The sequence below is a fragment of the Sorex fumeus genome, unplaced genomic scaffold (genome assembly GCF_029834395.1).
Source record: "Sorex fumeus unplaced genomic scaffold, SorFum_2.1 ptg000014l, whole genome shotgun sequence".
Lineage (NCBI taxonomy): Eukaryota > Metazoa > Chordata > Mammalia > Eulipotyphla > Soricidae > Sorex > Sorex fumeus.
The window spans coordinates 14,685,793-14,711,384 of NW_026606071.1; the positions used below are offsets into that span (position 1 = coordinate 14,685,793).

Here is a 25,592-nt window from a genome sequence, read left to right on the forward strand (position 1 = left end):
CTTGAGAATTATGTTACAAAATGAGAAGCTGTCATTCTTCACTGTAACTAAAATATAATAATGTCAAGAATAACTAACAAAAAACATTTTACTCATATTATGATGCCAAAAGTAGGTAAAATCAGTCACAAGGACAATCATTACAAAAAAGTTAAGCAGGGATTTACTTTCAATGGTGAATGCTTTATTGAATAAACTAACCTTAACATTCAAAACTGAGCATTTTTAGTGAAACTTCTAAAATAAACTGGACAGGGGCTGGAGAGATAGCATAGCGGGTAAGGCATTTGCCTTGCACGCAGCCGACCTGGGTTCGATTCCCAGCATCCTATATGGTCCCCTGAGCACCGCCAGGAGTAACTCCTGAGTGCAGAGCCAGGAGTAACCCCTGTGCATCGCCAGGCGTGACCCAAAAAGCAAAAAATAAATAAAAAAATTAAACAAACAGCACACCTTCAATAGCTTATTCTTATACTGTCTCCTTGGGTTGGAGAGACAGTACAGTGGGAAGGGTTCTTGCCTTGTACACAGCCAACCCTGGTTCGATCCTCTGCATCCCCATTTGGTCCCCCAAGTCAGCCAGGAGTGGTTCCTGAGTGCAGAGCCTATGGAGTAACTCCTGAATACTGCTGGGTTTGGACCAAAACCAAAAAATGAGAGGGGGGAGTAAAAGAGAGGGAGTGGGGAAAGGGGAGGGAGGGAGGGAAAGATGAGAGAGAAAAACGAGAAATGAGAGACAGAGAAAGATGGGAGACAGAGATAACCCCCAATCTCTAAAATGTCTCCCAAGATGATAATAGATGATTCAAATGATTCCTTTTCATTCCTACTCTCCACAAAGATACTTACATCTTCAAGTTCTGTGGCAGCAATTGATGTTACATATCCAGCAAATCTGCTGTCACTTCCGCCATAAATTTCCTGGTCATAGTAACCTGTAGAATCAAGGCCCACTCCTTGAGCTTCATCAAGAGCCGCCTTCTTGCCTTGAATTTCTCGGATCTGAGCTTCAATATCTGTAAGAAAGTTAATACAGACACTCTTAATTTCACCTTTATTTTAAATACAATGTATTTCTCTACTGGAAATTACAAAAAAGTCTTTTAAACAGAGAAACTTTAAGTTATGCCATGTAAGGGGTAAAATATAACAAGCACTGCTTTTTGTTTTGGCCCTCTCCCCAAGCAATACCACACTATACATCAGGGATCAAACCTAAGACTTCCACATGCAACGCTTGTGCTCCAGCCCCACACTCTTTAGAACTGCTTGGAAAAAGAGGGAGGGTTTTCATTATCTGGTGATGCTGTTATCAAACCCAAGGTTTCACTACAAGACATGTAAGATCGACCACCTGAGCAATGTTCCTGGCACCACATATTGATTTTTATATGTAAACATACCTCCATTGAAAAAAAATTTTTTTACTGGAGTTGGAGCAATAATACTGCGAGTAGGGTGTCTGCTTTGCATATGTTAGACCTGTTTGATCCCTGGCACCGAATATGGTTTCCCAATTCCTCCAGGAGTATTCCCTGAGAACAGAGTTAAGATAAGCCCTAAGCACTACTAGGTATGACCCAAAAATCAAAAAAATAAATTAAAAGGGGGGGAAAAGCCTATTAAAAAACTGCTTCCTGGGGCCAGAGTGATAGCACAGTGGGTAGGGCGTTCGCCTTGCACGCGGCCAACCCGAGTTAGATCCCTGGCATCCCATATGGTCCCAAGTACAGCCAGGAGTAATTCCTGAGTGCAAAGCAAGGAGCAACCCCTGAGCATTGCTGGGTATGATCCAAAAAGCAAAAAAATAAATAAAATTGAGAGAAAAAAAGAAAGAAACTTGCTTCTGGGGCTGGAGCAATGGCACAGGGGGTAATGCATCCCATATGCATCCCATATGGTCCCCTGAGCACCGCCAGAAGTAATTCCTTAGTGCAGAGCCAGGAGTAACCCTTGTGCATCGCCAGGTGTGACCCAAAAAGGGGGAGAAAAAAAAACCTGCTTCCTATTTCATTAACGACAAATTACCTTAAAAAAAATTACCTTACAAATGAGTTGTCATATAGATAGTACAGTAGGGTGCTTGTCTTGCATAGTTATTCTCTAGCACTGCATATGATTGCCAAGCACATCCAGGGGTCACTCATGAGCAGGCCAGGTATACCCTTGAGAACATATGGATGTGGTCCTCCCCACAAAAGGATGGGTTAACAGGAATAATATGTATATAGCACAATAACTATAGTTATTAATATATACTACATACTGAGAGCTGCCAGTATTTCAAGATTCTGGAAGTTCCTAAAGATCTGACTCAGTGGCAGAACAATGCCTATCATGTATGAGTTCCCAGATTTACCCCAGACCAATGTGTAAAAAAAAAACCAAAAAACAGCTGAAGACTAGAAGGGTTAAAGCCCTTGCCTTAAATGTGACCACCCCTGGTTCTTCTGCACAATAAGGTCTGTTCCCTGAGCTGGGTGCAGTTCAAAACCAAGACAAAAAAAAGACAACCCGATCTCAATCTAACCAGCTATGTACAAAACTGCGATTCTACAGAACATGCTTCTCAAACTTAAATGTCTAATTAATAAACAATATGTTCAGAATCATATAATTTGGTTGCAACCATCATCACATTTGTTTTATGACTGAGTTTGATTTGTGGAATATAATGTCAGCTATGGCCCAGGGAGATGGGTTGAAAACACTGGAATACATACTCTGTACACTGAAGTCCTGGGTTTGATCCTTGGCACTGCTGAGAATGACCACCTATCTAGATGTGGTCCAGAAAACCAAAATGATAAAAACAAAATGTTTGCCTTTAGCCAGGGTTAAGTGTTGGTGGTTGAGCTCGGTTCAATTCATAACACTAACCACCCTCACCACTAATAAAAGTTCTGCCTTTAAATAAAGGTCCTTCTCTCACAATTTCAAAATCTGTTTAGAGTTCCTACAACATAATCATTAAAGATTAAATGAAACAATGAATATAGAGGTAACTCTAGCAATATTGGAGTGGGCAGTGCTTGCCTTGTAGTGGCTTACCCAGGTTTCATCCCCTGCATCCCATCTTGATCTTCCACACCGTCAGAAGTGATCCCTGAGCAGAGCCAGGAGTAAACCCCGAGCACCAGAGTATGGCCCAAAACAAAACATCAGTAAGGAATATGAAACACGTAACAATAAAGTAACACATAATGAAGTAATGCACTCATGTTGTGTCTCACCTCTCAAGCACCATGTTCCAAAGATATGTATGACATTCAAAAGACATACATCTGGTGAAATACCAATTCTTAAGAGCTTCCCAAGCCCCTCTCAAGACTACAATGTTACAGTATTACTCACTGCCAGGATAGAACTGTTTAAGAAATAAGTAAATATGTGAACATATTTATAATTCTGCTAAAACACTTAAAACCCCTAATATTTTAACATGAATTTCCAGAAATTTCCTTTTGCAACTATAATAAGCACAATCAAGAAATTAAACCAGGGCTGAAGTGACAGTACAGCAGGGAGGGCACTTGTCTTGCACATGGCTGGTCTGGGTTTAATTCCTGGGAGCACATGTGGCCCCCAAGCATGTCAGGCGTGATCTCTGAAAGCAGAGTCAGGAGTGAGTCCTGAACACTGCCAGATATAAACCAAAAATTAACAAGATCCCACAAAAAACTATTAAGTTACAAAATTTAAAATAAAGCAATTAACTCCTGAATAAATAGGATATACCCATTTTCTTTTCTTTTTTTGCTTTTTGGGTCACACCTGGCAATGCACTGGCGTTACTCCTGTCTCATGCACTCAGGAATTACTCCTGGCAGTGCTCGGGGGACCATATGAGATGCTGGGAATTGAACTAGGGTCGGCCGCATACAAGGCAAATGCCCTACCCACTGTACTATCTCTCTAGTCCCCCCACTTGCATTTTTAATTTACAAAATAAAATAGGCAGAACAGGGGCCAGAGCAATATTACAGCAGGCAGGGAATTTGCCTTGCATGTAGCCAACCCAGATTCAGTCCCTGGCATCCCATATGGTCTCCGGAGCACTGCCAGGAGTGATTCCTGCATGCAGAGCCAGGAGTAAGCTCTGAACATCACCAGGTGTGGCCCCAAAAGAAAAAAAAGGGGCGATGGGAGGCAGAACAGGGAAAGAAAAGAAAGATAGCTTAACAGGAAGTGTGGTTCGGTTCCTGGGACCACACACCCCAGCCCTCCACGTCCCCGCCCCGTCCCCCCTCTCCCCCCCAACACTGGCACTGCTAGGACTAACACCCAAGTAGAGCCAGGAATAGCCTCTGAGAATGGCTGGGAATATCCCACTTAAATTTGGGAAAAAAAAAAAAAAAGATAAAAAAAAAGGCTAGCTCTTCAAGTCTGCTATCTTCCTTTCATGTCTCTGTTTCTTTGCTTGCTTATTTCCACTCTGGAGAAGCCTGTGTTCTCTAAGCACACACTTCTCCCTTTCACTTTCCCATTTAAGCAAATTTCAATTAAAAACTTTCTTGCTTCACATACACAGAAAAATAAGAATGGTAAGTTGGACAATGAGCAATACTGTTTACTAATTCTGTGCTCCCAGATGTACTGGGGATTGAATGTGGAGCTCCAGCATGAAAGCATGTGTTCTAGTCCACTGAATGATCTCCCCAGTTCTGACTATCTTTAAATCTGTGAAAGTAAATAAAGGTAATTTCCTAAGGAAGAAGGGTAATGAGTAAATGAAGTAAAAGGTGTATGAAGGATGGAAACTACATCTTCAGCAATAGTGGAGAATATGGTACAGACATTAAAATGCTCATCTGTACACCTATGTTATAAATCAATGTTGCATCCATTAAGAAAAAAAACCTGAAATCATTACTTTCTGAGAAAAGGGATTTTTCAAAATTTCCCTGCCATGTCAGCAAAATTCTACAGTTTCAAATTTTATATAAGCAATTTACAATACTTTGAAAAACATAAAAAACTTCATTCCATTGTTTTCAAAAGCTGACAGTAAACTACATATGCAGTTATCCTAGTACTTTCTTCACGAACTAAATTCAGGCAAAGATAGTAATTTCTGGGCCAAAAAAAATACAATAGTAGGGTGGTTAAGGCTGTGACTGACCTGGGTTTGATCTTCAGTATTATATATAGTACCCTGAGCTAAGCCATAAGGAATTTCTTGAGCGCAGAGCCAGAAGAAAGCTGTGAGCATTGCTGGATGTGACCAGCAACACAACCCTCTCACCATCTTCATTATAGGAAAGGAAAAAACATACAAGAATTGTCTACTTAATAATAAAGCAAGAGGGAAGTCAGAGTATAGGGATTATGGTGCTTGCTTTGCAGCTGGAATAGAGAAGGGATCACTAAGTCAACGATGGTTGAAAGGACTGTTAGGGATGGGAAATGTGTGCCGAAAGGTGATAAAGGACCAAACATGATAGCCTCTCAGTATCTATACTGCAAACCCAAAAGTAGATATAATGCCCAAAGTAGAGAGCATGCGGGAAATTGTCTGCCATAGCCCACTAATGTGGGCTGGAGCAATAGCACAGCAGGTAAGGCATTTGCCTAGCACGCCAACCCAGGTTCAATTCCTCCACCCTTCTCCAAGAGCCCAGCAAGCTACTGAGAGTATCTCGCCTGCACAGCAAAGCCCGGCAAGCTCTCCCTGACATATCTGATATGCCAAAAGCAGTAACAATTCTCACAATTTGTCGAGACATTACTGGTGCCCGCTCAAGCAAATCGATGAACAACGGGAGGGCAGTGCTACAGCCCACTAATGTACCTAAAGTAGCACACATGTGTTTGGTTTTAACGTATGTGCTTGCATTCTCTTATATACATTCTCCGTCCCTCTCGCAGAGCCCAGCAAACTACTGAGAGTATCCCACCCGCATGGCAGAGCCTGACAAGCTCCCCATGGTGTATTCAATATGCCAAAATAATAACAATAACGAATCTCATTCCCGTGACACTAAAAGAGCCTTCAATATGGCAAGGCTGGGAAGGAGGAGTAAGGAAAGTCTGCTAAAATCTCAGGGCTGGGACAAATGGAGACGTTACTGGTGCCTACTTGAGCAAATCGATGAACAAGGGGATGACCAGTGATACAAAGGCAGGGGGATGGTTGGGAATGGGGGGGATACTGGGGACAATGGTAGTGGAAAATGTACATTAGTGGAGGGATGGGTGTTCGATGACAGTATGACTAAAACTCAAACATGAAAGCTTTTTAACTGTATCTCACCGTGATTCAATAAAAAAGAAAAAAAGGTGCTTGCCTTGTATCCTACCAACCTCATTCCTAATTCCTAGAACCAAACACAATCCAAGGAACACCAGGGGTCATGCCTGAGCAAAACAAGAATAACTCCAGAGCAACACCTGATATGACCAAAACCCAAAAACCAAAAAACCCTGAAGCAAAGAGAAAGGGAGAAAGAGTTCAATAGGTTGAGGGTATTAATTTTATTATGTGTGCCACCCTCTTCCCAACTCTATATGGTCCTGAGTTCCACCAGGAGACCCTATGAACACTGCTGGGTGAGGTCCCCCAAAAGATGAAAAACATAAAAGCAAAATTTCACTAGCAATACAGTTGAAACCCTAATGTCAAATTATGTAATCCTAAAATCCCTAGAGTTATCATGAAACAATTGAAAAAAAAGGGGGGAGGGGAGAATAAGAGTGCTCAACAGGCTAACACAAGCTTTGCTTGCAGGAAACAACCAGGGAACCCTGGTACCAAATGTTCACTATCCTGACCTCAACTCCACCCTGATCCAGCACCACCAAGAACAGCTCCTGAGCACACCCTGTGTGAAAAACAAGACAGACAAACCTCTTAGGGCCCCGGAGTGCGGCTCAGTGACAAAGAGCCTTGTGTGTCTAAGGGCACCCCCAACAGCACACTGCTGTTTGCTAAAAATACCTGAATCTTCACAAGTGCACCACAGCTCCATAATCAAGTATTGGATAACACTGATTGTCCTTGCTCCTCCCCAGGGAGGCTAGGTTTACCGAGTTACTCTCACCACAGTGCTCCCAAGGTATACCTAATTCCATCAGGAACTAATAATCCAATATTGCGTTTCTCTTTCCTTTATGTCCTTTGAGTGGTTTAGCAATGTCTTTTTTGTATAGACAAAGGAACAGAGTTGATGGTATGCTTTTGTAACATGGGAGTTAACTGACTCCAAGTAATATTTACCATTGGGTATATCATATTCACTTGACTTATATCTCAGTTGCCATTACTTCCTAACACCTCCAAAAGGAGGGTCCCAGTGAGGGACTTGGATGGATCCAGGGCAAACTATAAGCTACCCTGGCATTAAAAAAAAGACAGTATAGTAAGTATACATAAGAAGTATAGTAAATTAAGAGCATAGTCATGGAACAAACGCTATCATGACTCAAAAAGTAACTGAAAAGGGGCCCTGCTGGGGTTAGGAAAGACTAACCTGGCTCGAGGACTGCAGAATCTGGGATGTATGGCAAGATGATCCCAGAAGTTATTTTTTAAACTTAATACATCTCTTACTGTATTCATACAAAATGACTAGAAATATTAGTAAGAAGTAAATTTAGAATGATTGTTTAAATGGATTACTAGCTAACGAAGGAGAAAGCAATACGTCCTTAGTTGGAATCCCACGATGAATCTCCTAATAATCTAGAAGGCTAAACCCCCAGATGAGATTTTGTCCTTGAGTTAATCTCCTACAACTATCCCTGAAGGAAGGGCTTTACATCTGTAATCTCCTACAACTATCCCTGAAGGAAGGGCTTTACATCACCTTACAAGTTCGATTCCTCCGCCCCTCTCGCCCCGGAGAGCCCGGCAAAACACCGAGAGTATCTCGCCCGCACGGCAGAGCCTGGCAAGCTCCCCTGATGTATTCGATATGCCAGACACAGTAACAACAAAGTCTCTAATGGAGACGTTACTGGGCCCGCTAGAGCAAATCCAACGGGAGGGCCTTTACCTTACCTTTACCTTTTAATGTTCAACCACAACTATGTGTACTACCTCGGTTAAATTTTTATATAACTGGTGCTATGAAAAGAATTGAAAGGCCATTGACCAACAACTAGTTTGTGATCTTGTTCCTTCAATCCCTGTCCTTTTTTTTTTTTTATCTGTTTTTGCTTTTTGGGTCACACCCAGCGATGCACAGAGGTTACTCCTGGCTCTGCACTCAGGATTCACCCCTGGCAGTGCTCAGGGGACCATATGGGATGCTGGGAATTGAACCCGGGTTAGCTGCATGCAAGGCAAACGCACTGCCCGCTGTGCTATTGCTCCAGTCCCCCTTTCTTTAAGTGACAGCACAGCAGTAGGGCGTTTGCCTTGCACACAGCCAACATGGCCGACCCGAGTTCGTTTCCTCCGCCCCTCTCGGAGAGCCCGGCAAGCTACTGAGAGTATCTTGCCCGCACGGTAGAGCCTGGCAAGCTCCCCTGATGTATTCGATATGCCAAACACCATAACAACAAAGTCTCCAATGGAGACGTTACTGGGCCCGCTCGAGCAAATCAACAAACAACGGGAAGGTCTTCTTTACCTTTCAGTGAGACACCATGAGGTACAGTTGTAGACTTACAAATTTTGTGCTTGGGTTTCAATTATACAATGATCAAATACCCATCCCTCACCAGTGCCCATTTCCCACCACCACGGATCCCAGTATCCCTCCCACCCCCCATACCCCCCATCCCTCTGTGGCAGGGCATTCCCCTCTGTTCTCTCTTCTCTTTTGGGTGTTGTGGTTTGCAAAAGAGGCATTGAGTGGCAATCATGTAAATAATGTAGGAGTACTCGATACACCAAAACCAGTACTCTTACATTATTAAAAAAAAAAATTCGTTCAAGTCATCCAGAATAGGATTGGCAGAATACTAAATGAAGGACAACCCATGCGAGCAAGCCAGGTTCTGAAAAGGATTCAGCACAATCTACCATATCCACATGATAACCAAGCTCATTGAGGTTTCTCAGGAGCTCAAGATGCGGCTCTGTCTAAAGTTCATTGATTTAAAGAAGGCCTTTGATTCTGTTGAGACTGAAGAGGTCACGGAAGCCCTAGCCAAACAGGGTGTTCAAACTCAGTACATCAGGATCCTCCGTGAGCTGTATTATGGATTCACCACCGGGATCTCACCATTCTACAAGGAAATGACCATCCATGGAAAGAGAGGGGTTCGGCAGGGTGATACCATTTCACTGAAACTCTTCAGTGCCATCCTCAAGAATGTCATGCAACAACTGTAATGGGAAGAAATGGGAGTGAAGATAGACAGTCGGCAACTACACCACCTCCGCTTCACTGATAACATCATTCTAGTAACACCAAACATCAGCCAAGCGGCACAAATGCTGGCTGACTTCAACCATGAGTGTGGAAAGGTCAGACTACAGCTGAATCTCACGAAGACAACGTTTATGAGAAACAGTCTCATTCCTGACATTCCATTCGCTCTCAAGGGAACGAACATCTCCAAATGCAACAGTTTTGTGTACCTAGGTCGAGAAGTCAACAAGACGAATGACCTGGCACCTGAGTTGTGCAGGAGGAATAGAGGGGCTTGGAACGCCTTCAAGAACCTCTGACTCCGAACACATCTCTTTGATTCCACTCTTTTTCCTGCATTAACATATGCCTCAGATACCTGGGCCCTACGAAAACAGGATGAGAACGCCATTGGGGTCTCCCAAAGAGGAACAGAAAGAGCTATGCTTGGAGTATCACGTTTCACTCAAGTGAGAGAAAGAACCTGGAGTTCCAACCTCCGTTGTCGGTCAAGAATCAGGGACGCTGTCTTGTTTGCCAAGGCGTCGAAAATCAGATGGGCTGAACACGTAATGAGATTTGGAAACAACCGCTGGACTAGAGCCATTACCGACTGGATTCCACGGGATGTCAAAAGATCGCGTGGCCACCCACCTACGAGATAGTCAGACTTCTTCGTCAAGACCCTGAACAATCGGTTTGAGGCTGTTCGTGTTCCTAGAATGAGCAGACGCCATTGGGCTACACTAGCACGTGACAGGGATGAATGGAGACATTACTAGAGCCCGCTCGAGCAAATAGATGAGTAGCAGGATGTCAAGAAATCAAGTAGGAGTACTGCAATGATTAAACTGACTGACCTGGGCATGAACTCCACATTATTTTTTTTTTTTTAGTGAAACACCATGAGGTACAGTTACAGACTTATAAATTTTTGTGCTTGGGTTTCAGTTATACAATGATCAAGTACCCATCCCTCCACCAGTGCCCATCCTCCACCATCACGGGTCCCAGCATCCCTCCCACCCCCCCTTCCCCCCATCCCACCCTGCCTCTGTGGCAGGGCATTCCCCCTTGTTCTCTCTCTCTTCTTTTGGGTACTGTGTTTTGCAAGAGAGGCACTGAGTGTCAATCATGTTTGGTCTATAGTCTACTTTCAGCATGCTTCTCCCACCCTGGGAGGATCCTCACAATACCCTTTATTTGGTGCTCTCTTCTCTATGTGAGCTTCCTTTTCCCCTAGCGCATGTGGCTGGCCTCCAAGTCATGGAGCAAAATTCCTGGCACTAATCTCAGTCACTCCTGGGTGTTAGTCTCCCGTTTTGTTGCTTTATGTTCCCCAGATGAATGCAATCTTTCTGTGTCTATCCCGCTCTTTCTGACTCATTTTGCTTAACATGGTATTTTCCATGTAATACCACTTGTATGTTTTAATCTGTATCACCGTGAGATAGTTACAAAGCTTTCATGTTTGACATTCAGCCATATAATGATGGAACACCCATCCTTCCACCAGTGCACATTTTCCACCACCAATGTCCCCAGTATTCCTCACTCCCCCTCCACATCCCAGTCCTCACCCTGCCTCAATGGCAAAAACAATTTCCCCAATACTCTCTAATTTTGGGCATTATGTTTTGTTCGAGTTTTCCCACCACCATTCAAGCCTACTTGCCAAGGGCAGATGCTAGATAATTTATTTTCTATTGCTCATTTTGAATATCATGAGAGCTTACGCAGCCGAGATTGTAAATGTAAATTTCTCGACTGTAAATGGTTGGGTTCCAGAGACATCTCTGTAAGGAACTAATCCATTTTGGGATTCAATCGGGAGTCTCTGGGCAAGGGCTGTTGGTGCGCTAAGATGGCACCAAGGCGTGATGTGGGTGTGAGTGAGCCTGCTGGGTGGGCGGAGACCCAAGGAGGGACAGCCCAGGTCCTCTGCAGCCATGCAGCCTGGAGATGGACGATGCACATGCTCCATTTGAGGTGTCCCGGTGAAAGTGGCTTGGTATGGGGCCCGGCGCTGTGGTGTCTTCCAGAACACGCTGCTCACCCAGCAGACCAGGTGTCTTGCCCACAATGTGCCTCCAAGCATCATCTTTGCGCGCCAACAGCCCCAGTCAAGAGACACAGCAGCGAATCCCTGTCCTTGTTTGTCCATTACATGATTGTTACTTGGTTCATCTGTGGTTTGGCGCAAGCCTGGGTCTCAGCCACCAAACGAACCCATACTTTGCACCTACACCTTTAACTCAATCGTGTACAATCCACCCACTCCAGCAACAGTAAAGAGATGGGGAAGAGACAAGGACAAGGGAACCAAAAAAGGGTAAACTGTAAACTTGAACACTGAATATATACCTAACTAAATTTAAGTGCAGTAAAGATTCCAATTCCTTATCTATAAAATCTACTTTAGAGATACATACTAAAAACTTTACAAGTTCAGGGGCTAGAGCAATAGCACAGCAGGTAGGACGTTTGCCTTGCACACAGTCGACCTAAGTTCAATTCCCAGCATCCCATAGGGTCCCCCGAACACCACCAGGAGTAATTCCTGAGTGCATGAACCAGGAGTAACTCCCAAAAAGAGACCCAAAAAGCAAAAAAAAAAAAAAAAAAAAAACTTTACAAGTCCAGCGGAATAGTGCAGTTGCTAAGAGCACAAGCTCTTGCAAGCACCTGGTCATGAGCTCAAATCCCTGATGTTCCACAGTTACTAGCAGGAATAGTCTGATGTTTGAGCCTGGCAGCTCAGCTATCTGCAATCCTCAGTGCTACAAGAGATTTCCAGCTGTTACCAGTTAGTTGTATGTATAAAAATACACAAAGACTAAAACCATTAACTGTGAGCTCAATCAGAATGACATACCCAGTGAGCATGTGCAAGCACCATAACAAACGGAGTACAAACCTTACAAGTAATTCAGTCAAGAGCGCAAACATCACAACCTGATATAAAAAGCCCAAACCACACCTCAAACTGTGTCATGGAGTAAATATACCATCAGGTGTGGTTCCATAATCAACCAACTAACAACCCTAAAAATTAAAATGTGGTATGGGACCAGAGACAGCATAGCTGAGTGCTTGTTTTGCCCTCAGTCAAGCAGGGTTCAAGGCCCCAGTACCACCTATTGTCCATCATGTCCTGGCAGGAGTGACCCTAGTGCAGAGCCAGAAGCGAGCCCCACACACTGCTGGGTGGGGGGCCCTTCCTTGGTGTAGTGGGAGCACCACAGCTAAGCAATGAATGCTATCCCTAAGTTATCTCTGAATCAACAAAGTGAAGACAGAAAGGAGATGGGGGGGGGGGGGAGGGAAATGGGACACACACTGTCAGGGATGTCTCTCAGTGGTAGTGCATTTGCCATGCACAATGCTGCCCCAGGCACCAAAAATATAGATAGTTTGAATTTCCCATTTCAGAAACTGGTAGTCTGTTTTCTTTTTAATGGATTCAATGATACGGCATTTGTTTCAAAATTTAAAGGAAAGATGCAACATACCAGGGTCCAGATTAAATGAAAAAGTTTGAGGGCTAGGATACTCTGAATGCCAGAGCCACAGGGGACTGAACATTTGATTCCCAAGCACCAGACAGCACCACCAGGTGTGTCCCCTCCTGAAATATGTTAAAGCTAGGTGATTACCATTTTATACTTAGAACACTTTAAGAACAGTGTTCTATTTTTATGTACATTTTTGGTTTTCAATGACGTTTTCAAGAAATGTTTAAATTCATGGTTTTCATACACCGCCATTTTCTTCCCTTGATCTTTCCTCTAGTCCCTTGAAACAAAGACCTACAATTCCCAGGCATATGAAATTAAAAGCTCTATATTCTCTAAAATGTAGTCCTCTGCTGCACATAGAGGGGGAAAAATTTAGCTCCTTTTTGTAACATCTTTAACTGTAAAATTTCCAACTCTTCTGAATCTGTCAATTTTCTTATCTGGCTTTACATATTTAAAAAATATTTTTTTAAATCTTCATGTTTTGGGGGCACTCAGCTATGCTGAAAGGTTATTCTTGGCTCAAGAAACACTCCCCGGTGTTGCTCGGAGGAGCAAATAGTATACTGGGGATTGAATCCTGGCCAGTGCATGCAAGATGCACCTTCCCCGCTATAATAACTCTCTGGCCCTGGCTTTACTAACTGAAGGCAATATAAATCTTTTAAACATAAAATGTAAACACTGCTTTGCTGGACTTGTGATAAAATCCCAACCCAAAGAGCATGCGTTTCTTCCACTGAAGTGTGTTTCTCCTCTGCCCCCTATTATAAACATCTGAAAAACGTTATTGCTCCAAACATCTACGGGAACATCATTGTTCAATTGGAATTCCCCTCCTGAGGAGGTGCAGTATATGAAGATCCCTGAGAAATGTTCAGCTACCAGAACAGAATCTTCCCAGATAGGTAAGATAGTACAAAGGGCAGGTACAGCTCTTGCCTTCCGTAGGATCAACCCAGATTTGGTCCCACACCACATGTGGTCCCCTGAGCTTGCCAGGTTCGATCCTTAAATGCAGAGTCCAGAGTAACCAGTACACATCACCAAGCGTGTCCACCCCCCCCCCCCAAAAAAGGATAACTGCTAATTAACAATTGTGAGTTACTCAGATGGGATATTTAAGATGGACAACACCTAATCTATTTTTGGGGGGTTGGGATTTGAACCTCAGGAGTTATCCAGGAGTTATTCCTGGCTCTGTAGTCAGGGACAGCCACATACAAAGCAAGTGCTTTATCTCCTGTCTTAACCTATTTCTACCAGTGTCTAATAGTGCTCTTCAACTACCAGTCCCAGTTGTAGAAAGATTGGACACCACTATTCTACTGCCTGTCCAGTATGCTGAGCAGGTACTGGTATAAAAATGTCCACAGGTATAAAAATGTTACGTTAAACCTAAACAGCAGGTTATACCATCTGCAACAATCTAAATGTTCCACATCAATTCTGTCCTGTAGTAGATTTTCCTTCCTGTGTTTTTCCTCTTTTCTCTGTTTCAGACATTGCTAAAGTCAGCTTATAAAATTTCCTCTTCCTTAGTAGGTTTGGTTTTGGGTTTTACTGTTTTTTTTTCTTGGGGGGGGGGGGGTTGTTGGGCCACACCCAGAGATGCTCAGGGGTTACTTCTGGCAGTACTCATAGGACCATATGGAATTCAGGTAGCTGGCTGGGAATGCAGGAACCATACGGAACGCATGAGGCTGGCCCTAGCTCGATTCCTAGCACCCCAAGTCCAGCCAGAAATGATCCCTAAACAGAGCCAGGATTAAGCCCTGAGCACTGCAGACTATGATCCAAAAGCAAACCAACAAAAAAGAAACAAGCAAAATGCAGCTGGAGGCAAAGAATGGAGAGGTTGAGCATTTATCTGCATGTATGATATGTGCACTGAATGGGGCGGTGGTAGGAGAGTAACAGAATGTTTCAGCATGAAGATACCAAAAAAAGGCAGTCAAATGAATAATGGTAAGCCAATATAAAGAATTTGTGGGTAATCCATTTCTCTCACTTAAGAGAAACAGGTCCCTATTTGCCAAGTCAGCACTCTGAGGATAAACAGATGGCAAATTTATCAGCTTTATGCACATTAACAGCCATATATATTTGAGCTAGAGATTCAGCTCTGTACTTCTATGTTTGATCTCTGGAACATCCACACACAAAATGTGTCTATTCAACACAAAATACAATGGGAACCAACAAAACCACACAGAAAGCTACCAATAATAAGCTACTTCATTGTGAATATCTTACCTCCCTTCCAAGCAAGACTCAAACACAAATTACTGCTGGGGACAAGGACAAAATGCAACAGTTATGGAGTGTGCAAGCAGCAGCTGAGCCAGGTTCAACACCTGAGCACTGCCCTGGTGTAGGTGTTGGTGGTCAAAGTAAAAATATTACTGATGTTACCATTATTTTAAAAATAAACTACAAGCGAGGTCTGGGATGTGGCTCAAAAAGTAGAACACATGCCTTGCAAGGCCCCGGGTTTCACCTCAAGTATCACATAGTCCCTGAGTAATGCTGAGAGATCTTCACAACTAAAAAAAAAAAAAAATTATTTAGTCACCATGAATTCAAAGTTATTTATGATTAGGTTTCAGGCATACAATGTTCCAACACCAATCCCTTCACCTCCCTCCACCGATGTCCCCAGGTTCCATCCACCAGCCTATCTCTATGACAGATACGTTTTAAAATATATTTTAGGCACTGTGATTTATATTACTGATAGGATTTCACACATTAACACTTAACCACCGTCCAGCACCCCGCCCTCTCTCCATTTCTGACCACTTCTCTTCTCTCCACCATTCTGTGTTCTCTTCCCTATCCTATTCCCCCACCACCAGTGGCAAACTTCCTACTGAAGGCCAATTCTTATGTTTAACTCCTTTAGTATGTTATTCCCCTAAATAAATTACAAGATACAAAAAGATGTCTTTATCTTTGACACTATTTACAATGGAGATTATATAATCTCTACTTTTAAAAAAAGGCAACAAAGGGGACAGGGGGCTCAAGTGTAGAGGACACGTCTAACAAGGCCGAGGCCTTGACTTCAATCCCTGGTACCACATGCCCCCCCCACCCACCCCAGACTACAGTGTGAGCTTTATTAAGACAACAGTACCACAAGAGGAGACAAACAGATAGTACAGAGATGGGGCACTTGTCTTACACACAACTGACCCGGGTGTAAGATTCCTGGCATCTCATATGATCCCCCTAAGCACCACCAGGAGTAATTCCTGACCGCAGAGCCAGAAGTCCTGAGTATCGTCAAGTGTAGCCCCAAACCAAAACAAAAACCGAAACGGGAGATAGGTCAAAGGACTGCAGCACAGGCTTTACATGAAGGAGATCCGGGTTTAACCCCAGCACTGCACAGTGCCCCAAGTAGCAACAAGAGCCACTACCTGGATGTGGATCCAAGTTGGGTGTGCCCCCTCCAATCAAATAAAACAGCAAAATGATGGACAACTCTAATAGAAATTACAGGTTTAGTATTCTTCCATAAAAATGATCCAAGCCCAGTTGTGTCTCAATCACAGTGTATATGTTTTGCATGTGTGGGGCCTTGGGTTCAATCCCAGGAATGTTGGGGAAGGGGTATGCAATAAGGGGGATTCTCCCCTGAGGTTCAAATGCAAGTTCTCTCTACCTCATTAGTCTTAGAAGATTGCTTTGATTCCCTCTAAGGCAACCTTCACAATGCAACCAACAACTTACCTTAAAACTCAGAAATAACTCATCACCAGTGGAAACTGGAAAGGAACTTGATTGTCTAAACTTTAAGACAAAAATTAAACCTAGCTCACTGTTCAAAGCCTTCCATAATTAATGGTAACCTAACATTTCTTATCCACTCAGTTTAAGAACTCTCATGTTCCCAATACACATCCCATCTATCTCAAATGTATCTACAGTCATTCAAAAGTGCCCCTTCCTGTGAAGGGTTTTTAACATTTCCAGTATAATTTCTTTAACAATAATGAGCATGTGTCACACACCAAGGGTGAGACACTAAGGTACAATTCCTATACACAACAATTTCAGTGAAAACAAAGACCTTGAGACCTTGAAAGAACAATTACGGTGATAGTAGAACGAATAGGAAGTTTGCCTTGCATGAGGCAGAACTGGGTTCGATCCCTGGCACCCCATATGGTCTCCAGAGCACACCATGAGTGATCCCTGAGCACAGCCAGGAGTCAGCCTTGAGCATCACCTGGTAATAGCCCAAAGACCAAAAAAAAAAAAAAAAAAAAAGGTAATCAAAACAACAGACCTACAGTACTTCAGTAGGACCAGGCCCCCAAAACAAAACATTCTCAGACAAGGAGATACAATAGGGGTTAAAGCTTTTGGCTTATGGTGTCCCCCACTCCGGTCAGGAGTGATCCTTGAGCAAAGAATTAGGAGTTAAGGCCTAGGCACCACTGGGTGTGGTTCACTCCCTCTAGCCTAAAAAGAACTAATTCTGCTCCAGGCTATGAGAGAGATTTTAACAGGTAAAAACATTAGGCTTGCTCTTCAAACTTGTGTTCTCCCTTGAGCATGTAACTCACTTGCTAGTCTCTACATTTCCTATTTCCACTCTCGAGAAGCCTGTGCTCACTCGCTCACTCTCCCACATTTCCTTCTCTCCTTTCACATTCTTTTAAATTTTGTTCAATAAGAACTACCCCGTCCCCACCCCCACAAAAAAACCTACCTTCCGTTAAAAAAAAAAAATTAGAAGAACCAGATAAAGCACAAGAACCAGGGTTGGGGGTGGGAAGAACAAGAAAGAGAATGATGTGAATTTCTACTAACTATTCATCACCTTGTTTTTCACTCCACAATGTTGGGTCCTGTCCTGTATAAAGACTCAAGTGAAGATCAAAGCTCCATGACTTTATGGCATTAGGTAATTCATATAGATAGAGCATAGTTACAAATATCCTTTAGGCCAATGAGTTGCAATATTCTATTAACAAAGCTTAGTTTAACTGAATTTTGAAAATGTAGGAAAACGAACCCAGAAATTTTGTACTTTGTGTTGAAGATACAAATAAACACATCGTCAAGGCCATTAACTACTCCGTTCACTCCTGAATTCAGCAATGGAATAACAGCAGCATTTGGGGGCAGGAACCAGGGCGTTTGCTTTGGGTGCAGCTGATCTGAGGTCACTGCACCCATCACACCCCAGATTTAGTCCCCAGAGAGGGCCGGGAGTGAACCCTGAGTGCAGAGCTTGGGGTTAACTCCTGAGCACGGCTGGGTGTCTCAGGCCCCAAAACAAAACAAAAATATCAGCAACAATTCACATACTATTTTGTGAAAGCTGTATTTAGTCTAAAATCTGAATAAAAACTGCCCGAAGAACACTAGCTGAAAAAACGTTTTTTTTTTGGGGGGGGGGGGAGGCTGAACACCCCCCTACTCTCATTCAAAAGGCCAATGGTCAAATGGTCACATGCTTTTCATGTTGGGAACCCTGGACTCCAGACCCGGCACCCACCTCCCCAAAAAAGTGTTTACATCGAAATATCTAAGAAAAACCAACCGTATTAATAAAGTCGCTACCAACTCCTAAGTATGCTTTAATAAGCTACAGAAAGCAGGGCTTCAGTTCACTACTCGATGCCATCACATTCTGGTACCAATCAAGCTGTGGAGATTCGAGATTTGTCTATTTTTCACTCCCAGCAACTTCGATGCACAGCTGACTACTCCAAAGGGGCCTTTCACGACTCAAGGCCTGGTTACAAGATGTTCTCTCCGCCACAAAGGCCCTCCCTTAATGTAAAGCCGAGGGCTCCTTCGTCTTAAGCACAAACAAATCATTCCGTTACCCGGAGTAGAGATGCAGCGGTATGGACGCTGCAGACTTAAGCATTCACGCGGCCTCATAAAAGATGCATGCACATCTACCCCCACCCCCGTCTCACATCCTCACGTCTAGCCGGGCACCAAAAGAGGGGAAAAAACAAATAACCCAACGATGGGACTCTACTATTACGTGCTGTCAGCGGACAGTTTTCAGATTCCTCAGAAATCCGAGTTAACGAGGTCCAACTTCCGAAGTCTCATCTCTTCTGGAAGCCGATTCTTGCTATTTACATATCGTCGCTAATGGGCTCCTGGCTAGTGCCACTTTCCAGATTACGTATACGCCGTAACCCACGAGACGATCAACAACCCAGAAGCCTTTAATGAATAAAAAGGTGATGTGCCTTTCCCTCGTTCACCAGTAATTAGCGCCCCCCGGGATGGGGGTGGGAGGAACGTTAGGCTTCAAAGCAAAAAAAGGCAGGGGAAGGAATCCCCAGGTTTTACTCTCCAGTCAATCCCTACCCCCATCCCCACCCCTACCCCCAGAGCCAAGTGTCTCAGCCGGCTGAAGACACATAAATCAGCTCCGGGGAGCGCGGGGCTCGGTCGCGCGAAGCTAGCTCGGGGCCGCCCGGAAAGTGACGGTCGTTTTCTCCAGCGCCTCCCCGGCGCTCCTCTGCTTGCACCGTGTCGACGACAGTTCGGGAGGCCGGCCTCGACTCCCGCTCAGCTTCCCCCCCGGCCCTCGCCCGAGGAGCCCCTTCCGCCTCAGCCGGCTCGGAGGCGAGCGGAGACCCCGCGGGAGCGGCCCTCCAACACCGAACAAAGCGCCTGTCGGGGGGTGGGGGGGAGCTTGAGTAGGACGCCATTACGTGGGGCCGTGGCCTGCGCCGACGAGACGAGCCGGGCCCCGCGGCGCGGGCTTGTCCCCCACGACACAGGCCCCGGGACGGCGCGGTAGCTGCGCGGGCCGGAGGCCGAGCCGGCGGGGCGGCGGAGAGACGCGTAACCAAGGGAAGCCCGCTTACCTTCGTGAGTCTTGGCGATCTTCGCCATTTTGTCCACTCCAACACACAGACGGAACTGGCGCTCCCAAGAACTTCCGCTCGTCGCCGCGCCACGGGCTGGGGGAGGGGGGGGCGGGAGGAGAAACCTCAGGGTTCTCTCCACGCAAGCGCCGAGCGGGAGCGCGCGCCGGCGAATGCCACGTGACAAAGAAGCCACCTAGGAGGAAGAGGAAAGTGCATTGTGGGTAAGGGGCGGAGCCGAGAGCCGCCCCGGGGGCTGTCTGAGTAACTTGGCCCTGGAGGGACGAGGGTTCTACCCGGGCAGTTAAACCGAGCCCCGCCTAGGTACTGCCGGGTGTAACCCAAAAGCTAAAATTAAAAACAGACCCTGATCGCTTATATAAACTAGCTGAAGCGCAGACTTTATATGCTGAGCGCCAGATTTGGATCCCTCACCCACCCACCCCCAGGGAATAGATCCGGAGCACTGCTGGGTGTGGCCCAAACAAACGAGAAACTAAGATACTCGCGTTTTCAGGCTGGAAAAAAACAACCTTCAATCTCCAGTCTCCAAATTCACTGGGTCCGGGGATCAGATAAAAGTTTTCCTTAGCTTTGCACAACGGGAAGACACTTGCTTTACTGGCGGGGGGGGGGGGGGGGGGGGGAGCGGGGGATCAGGGTTTTCTCCTGGCAAAGTAGGTTTCCCTCACCTCCAGGAGGGGTACCGAGCCAAGAATAGCCCCCAAGTGAGGTGTGGCCCCCAAATGTAATATCTGACATTTAGTGGCCACGACGAGCCATCCAACTGGACCCAAGCAGCACCTCACAAGACCAAGCACTGAACTGACAGGCTGTGAGGGTCCCACGCCCCAATGCTAGGAGGCCATCAAAATATCATTTATGTGCTAAGTTTCATTTATAAAACATCTTTGCAACATTATTAAAACTCACAGATAGCCCAGTATGGTAGAATTTTTGTGAATCCTATTTAAGAAGTAAAAAATAGGGTAGGAATATAAATAGTGTAAGGGTGGAGTTAAGGCAAGAGCCATGCTTTACAGCAGGAACACTGGGCTCAATCCTGGCACTTTGTGGTCCCCTGAGCACCTCTAGGGGTACTCTCCCAGCAACACTTAGGTAAGGTAAAGGTAAAGGCTCTCCCGTTGATCGTCGATTTGCTCGAGTGGGCCCAGTAACGTCTCCATTGGAGACTTTGTTGTTACTGTGTCTGGCATATCGAATACTCTGGGTAGCTTGAACTCGGGTCGGCCATGTTGGCCGCTTATAAGGCGAACGCCCTACCCATTGTGCTATCGCTCCAGCCCTTAGGTATAACCTAAAATTATCAAACAGAACTACCTCCAGTCCAAGCTCTAAAGGTCTATTTAAATAATACTGTATTTCTTGAACAAGTGTGGGTGGGTCGCTCCTCTTTTTAACTATAGTAGACCTAAATGAGTTAGAGCTGTATATTAACATGTTAATGTGAATCCATTAGCTAGTTCATCTTTTATCGCTAAAAGTAGGCTGAAAGAGGGCTAGGGAGATAACTGGAAGAAATGGAGCACATGCCCCGGGAACAAGAAACATTTAAAAAGTAAAGGTTTGCGCCATTAATGATATGTTGTTGTTGGGGTTTTTTAATGCTGCTTTTGGGGACTAGAAGAAGTAGTTCAGTGAACTGAATTCATGCTTTGCATGTGGGAGGCCCAGGATCTGATCCCCAAACACTGCTGGGTGTGACCTTCAGCAAAGAGCCAGCAGTAGAACCCCACCACTGGTGAGTCATTCAAACTAAAAATAAAGTAAAAATAAAGTGCTGCTTCTGCCACTGTTTTCATAAGATAATGTGTCACACTGCTTTAAGGAGTTTCTTTTTTATATTTATTTACTTTTAAGATTTTTATTGGTGGGGGTGTCTCTTATGTGATGCTTAGGAGATGGGGTCACCCCTCCTGCTGATACTCAGGCCAACCATGCTGGCATTTCACTGTGAGGATCAGGATATGGTCATGTCCTGCAGTATTGGAGATTACCTGGACTATCCTGGCAGTGCTCTGAGGTCTTCTGCGGTTCTGGGACTTCCAGAGCTGTACCCAATTATTTTTTTCGGGACCATGTGATACTGGAAATGTCAGTCAAAGGCATGTGCGTATCCAAGGCATGTGCTTTAACATTTGCATCATGCATCATCTTTCTAATTACTCTTGAGGCCACAGCTGGTGCTGCTTGGTAGGGTCAGTATGGGTGTATTGTTCTACTACTGATAGTGCTTGGGACAGAACCCGGGCCTCCTGCCTGCAAAGCATGTGCTCTAGCTTCTATATTTATTTGTTTTGTGTTTTTTTGTTTCTCGTTTGGGGCTTGGGGCCTGCTTTCCAAAATATTTGTCTTTTCCACACCTGCCTTTGCTCCAGGCTTTCTACAGGCTCTATGCTCAGGGATCACATCTGACAGTACTCAGGGAACCATATGGAGTGCTGGATATAGAACCTGGGTGGGCTGCATGTGCAGCAAGTGCCCTCCCTGACTCGCTCCATGTGTGTCTTTTCAAGGTCCTCCTGTACTTCACATTTTTTGGTCATCTAGTCTAATTAATGTGACTAATACAATGTCATCAACGCAATGAACTAATACTTTGCACTTTGCCTTTGAGCTACACCCCAAGCCTAGCCTTGCATTTTCAAGGTCTTTGACACACTAAATTCTGTCATGTTTCCTAAGATAAAGGTGTGGGGATATTATTCAGTTACCCTCTTTCCTACTCTCTGTTTTATTCTATATGCCAAGGAACTAATGCACATTTAAGGACTCGGAATGATGCCAGAACTTAGCCAGTACTTTTTAAAAAAAAAAATACTTCATTTATGATGCTATATATTCTCATTGTAACAGGGGCAACAATGAAACTATGAGTACCAATTTCAACTTGAGCTCTATGTCCATTGTCCTCAAAATATTTGGCTATCTGGAGTCAAAGAGAAAGTACAGAGAGGTAAGGAAATTACCTTGCACGTAGATGACCTGGGTTTAATCCCTAGCACCCCGATCTGGTCTCCTGAGCACCTCCAGGAGTTACCCCTGAGCAAAGAACACAGAAAACTCCTAAGCACTACCAGGTATGGCCTAAATCCCTCCCTCAAAAAAAAAAGTTTTAGCTAACACTTTTCCCTATGTTTGAAAAGTTTTTAGCCTGCCAACCTCCAATTCGTTTTTTCCTATTTTCCTCCTTGTTTGGGAGGATGTTGGGCTACAACTGAAAGTGTTTATGGGCTATTCCTAGCTTTGTGCTAAGGGGGTCACTCCGGGTAGTGCACAGGGGACCATACAGGGTGCCAGGGACCAAGTTGGGGTCAACTTCATGCAGAACAAGCATCTTAACCCCTCTATCTCTTTGGCCCCTCCAATTCTTTATTTATCTTGGTTGTATACACTGAGACCTTGTAGGCTGTCCATCAGTTTTGGATATTTGAGAACATTCTGTTGCATTAATCACCTCCCTATCTCTGCAGGTCAGAAATCCTTTTTCTTGTTTTGCTTTTTGGTGAGGGGTGGGGAGGGAGTAGACAGCACACCTGGCTGTGCTCAGGACTCACTCCTGGCTCCACGCTCAGTGATCACTCCTGATGGTGCTCAGAGAACCATGTGCAGTATTGGGTATTAAACTCGGTCAGCTGCGTGCATGGCAAGCACCTTACCTGCTATACTATCTCTCCTCCCCTTTCTGCAGTCAGGAACCACCCTAAGCAGCCATGCCTACCATATAATAATAATGATAATTGTGCCCACCTTGCTTTGCTTGGTTAAGTATCACCACCCTGGCGTCTAATTTGGGATCCTATTGTTGTCATTGAACTTAGCTCTATAACTTCATCTACTACTATCATCTGAGGCTCATTAAGGAGACCCACGATGAGTAACGGCTGTGTTGAGCCACAGGGGACTCAAAATTTAAAAAATCAGTAGTATTCATGCTACTTAAAATTCTACATTTGCAGATCAGAGCAATAGTACAGTGGGGAGGGCCTTTGCCTTGCATGCCTAGGTCCAATCTCTGGCATTCCATATGGTCCCCTGAACACCATGATGAGTAATTACTGAATGCAGATCCAGGAGTATCCCCTGAGCACTGATGGGTATGGCCCCAGAACAAACCAAAAGTATTTGCTAATCACTGATTTTTTTCACTAGCTGTTTTAAATAACACATTGAGACAATGGCTTAACTATGTGCAATAAAACCAGGCATAGGACCAGAGAGACAGTATAGGAGTTAAAGCATTTCCCTTGCACTGTGGTTAACCCAAGTTAGATCCCTGGTACCACATATGGTGTCCTGTGTACCTCCAGGAGTGATCCCTGAGAGCAGAGCCAGAAGGAAAACAATTATAGCTGGGTGTGGCTCAAAACAAACAACAGAAAGTTAGGCACAGAGGGGGTGAATTTTCAGAGACTTCGGAGTCCGTCATTTGACTCAAAAACCCTTCTTCCCACTTTGGCTGTGAAAAGTGCTGCTTCCCTGTCCACCGACATTCCTGCCTTCTGCTGCAACTGCATGAAGAGACCAGACCCATTACAGTAGCAGCTGCAAAGACCGAGGCCCAAGAGCCCACCGAAGCAGAAAGTATTATGCTCTTAATTCTCATTTTTGAAAAACTTTTTATTTATTTAGGTTTGGGGGCCACACTCAGCTGTGCTCAGAGCTTACTCCTGCCTCTGTGCTCAGGGATCACTTCTGGCTTTGCTCAGGAGATTATATGTGGTGCTGGGGATCAAACCGAATAACCAGAACGTTATCTACCTCAAAGCTACCATTTTTATTTTATTTTATAAAGTTGTAAACAATAATTTATTACACTCAATATTCCAACATCAATTCCACCATCATTACACCTTCCCACCACCATTATTTTGAATTTTCCCAGCCACCACCCAAGCCTGCCCCAATAGCAGGCCCTAAATAATTTAATTTGTATTGTTTATTATGAATAATTCACTCAAAATGATCAAAAGAGGTTTCTTAGAAGTATGTGAAGATTGTTTCTCATCCTAGAGCCATTAAGCCCTTGTAAAAGAGATTACTAACATGTAGTTACAGGTTAAGACTTGTGTGCTGCCAAATAAAGGGTGTTTGGAGGATCTTCCCAGGATGGGAGATGCATGTTGAAAGTAGACTATGAAAGGAACATGATTGCCACTCAATGCCTCTTTTGCAGACCACAATACCCAAAAGGAGAGAGAACAAAAGGGAATGCCCTGCCACAGAGGCAGGGTGGGATGGGGGGTTGGTTGTGGGAGGGATACTGGGATCCATGGTGGTGGAAAATGGGCACTGGTGGAGGGATAGGTATTTGATCATTGTATAATCGAAACCCAAGCACAAAATTTTGTAAGTCTACAACTGTACCTCATGGTGTTTCACTAATAAAAATTAATTAAAAAAAAGTAAAAAAAAAAAGACTTGTGTGCTGATATTTTTTTCTTTGAGATTGGTCGCCTTCTACTTTACATCCCACCCAATGTGGTGTGCTACTCCTGGTATATCAGTGACGTAGCGTATGAGATGTTGTATGGTCACAAATGCAGCTGCTCATAGCTACTACTCTTATGAGTTCAAACTAGGATTTTCTTCTTAACCAGGATGTTAGGAATTATCATATGCCCTTAAAAAAAAAGACTTGTGCTACTTTGATTACTATAATTTTTCCCTGATAAGAACGGACCACCTTTTCCAACAACATATAAACGAAAATTGTCCTGGGAGGGGAGTGGGAGGAAGCCCCTAATCAGAATTCTCTGCTGGCTGCTTCTTCTGAACATCTCCTTAAGTCTGAAAATGAAATATCTGTTTCCTTTTCCTTGAGCAGTGATTTCCCCCCCCTTTTTGTTTTGTTTTGTTTTGGGCCACACCTGCAAGTGCTGAGGACTTACATCTGA

The 25,592-nt window shown here is 44.4% G+C and overlaps 1 protein-coding gene across 4 annotated transcripts in view; it reads right to left on the reverse strand.

Annotated features, from left to right (window-relative positions):
• The window catches only part of SF3B1 (splicing factor 3b subunit 1), a 44,413-nt gene extending 24,611 nt beyond the window's left edge, over positions 1-19,802 (reverse strand). For 2 of the 4 annotated variants that reach the window (XR_008792079.1, XR_008792080.1), the window contains exons 1-2: positions 19,675-19,802; positions 850-1,016 (exon numbers count right to left, since the gene is read on the reverse strand). Coding sequence is in view for 1 of the 4 variants with exons in the window: in XM_056111538.1 (XP_055967513.1) it covers positions 850-1,016; positions 19,675-19,702 (195 nt within the window). In the remaining 3 variants the exon portion in view is untranslated. The remainder of the gene's footprint in view (positions 1-849; positions 1,017-19,674) is intronic. The other 2 variants (XR_008792078.1, XM_056111538.1) reach the window with 2 other exon arrangements.
• Between the last annotated feature and the right edge of the window lie 5,790 nt (positions 19,803-25,592).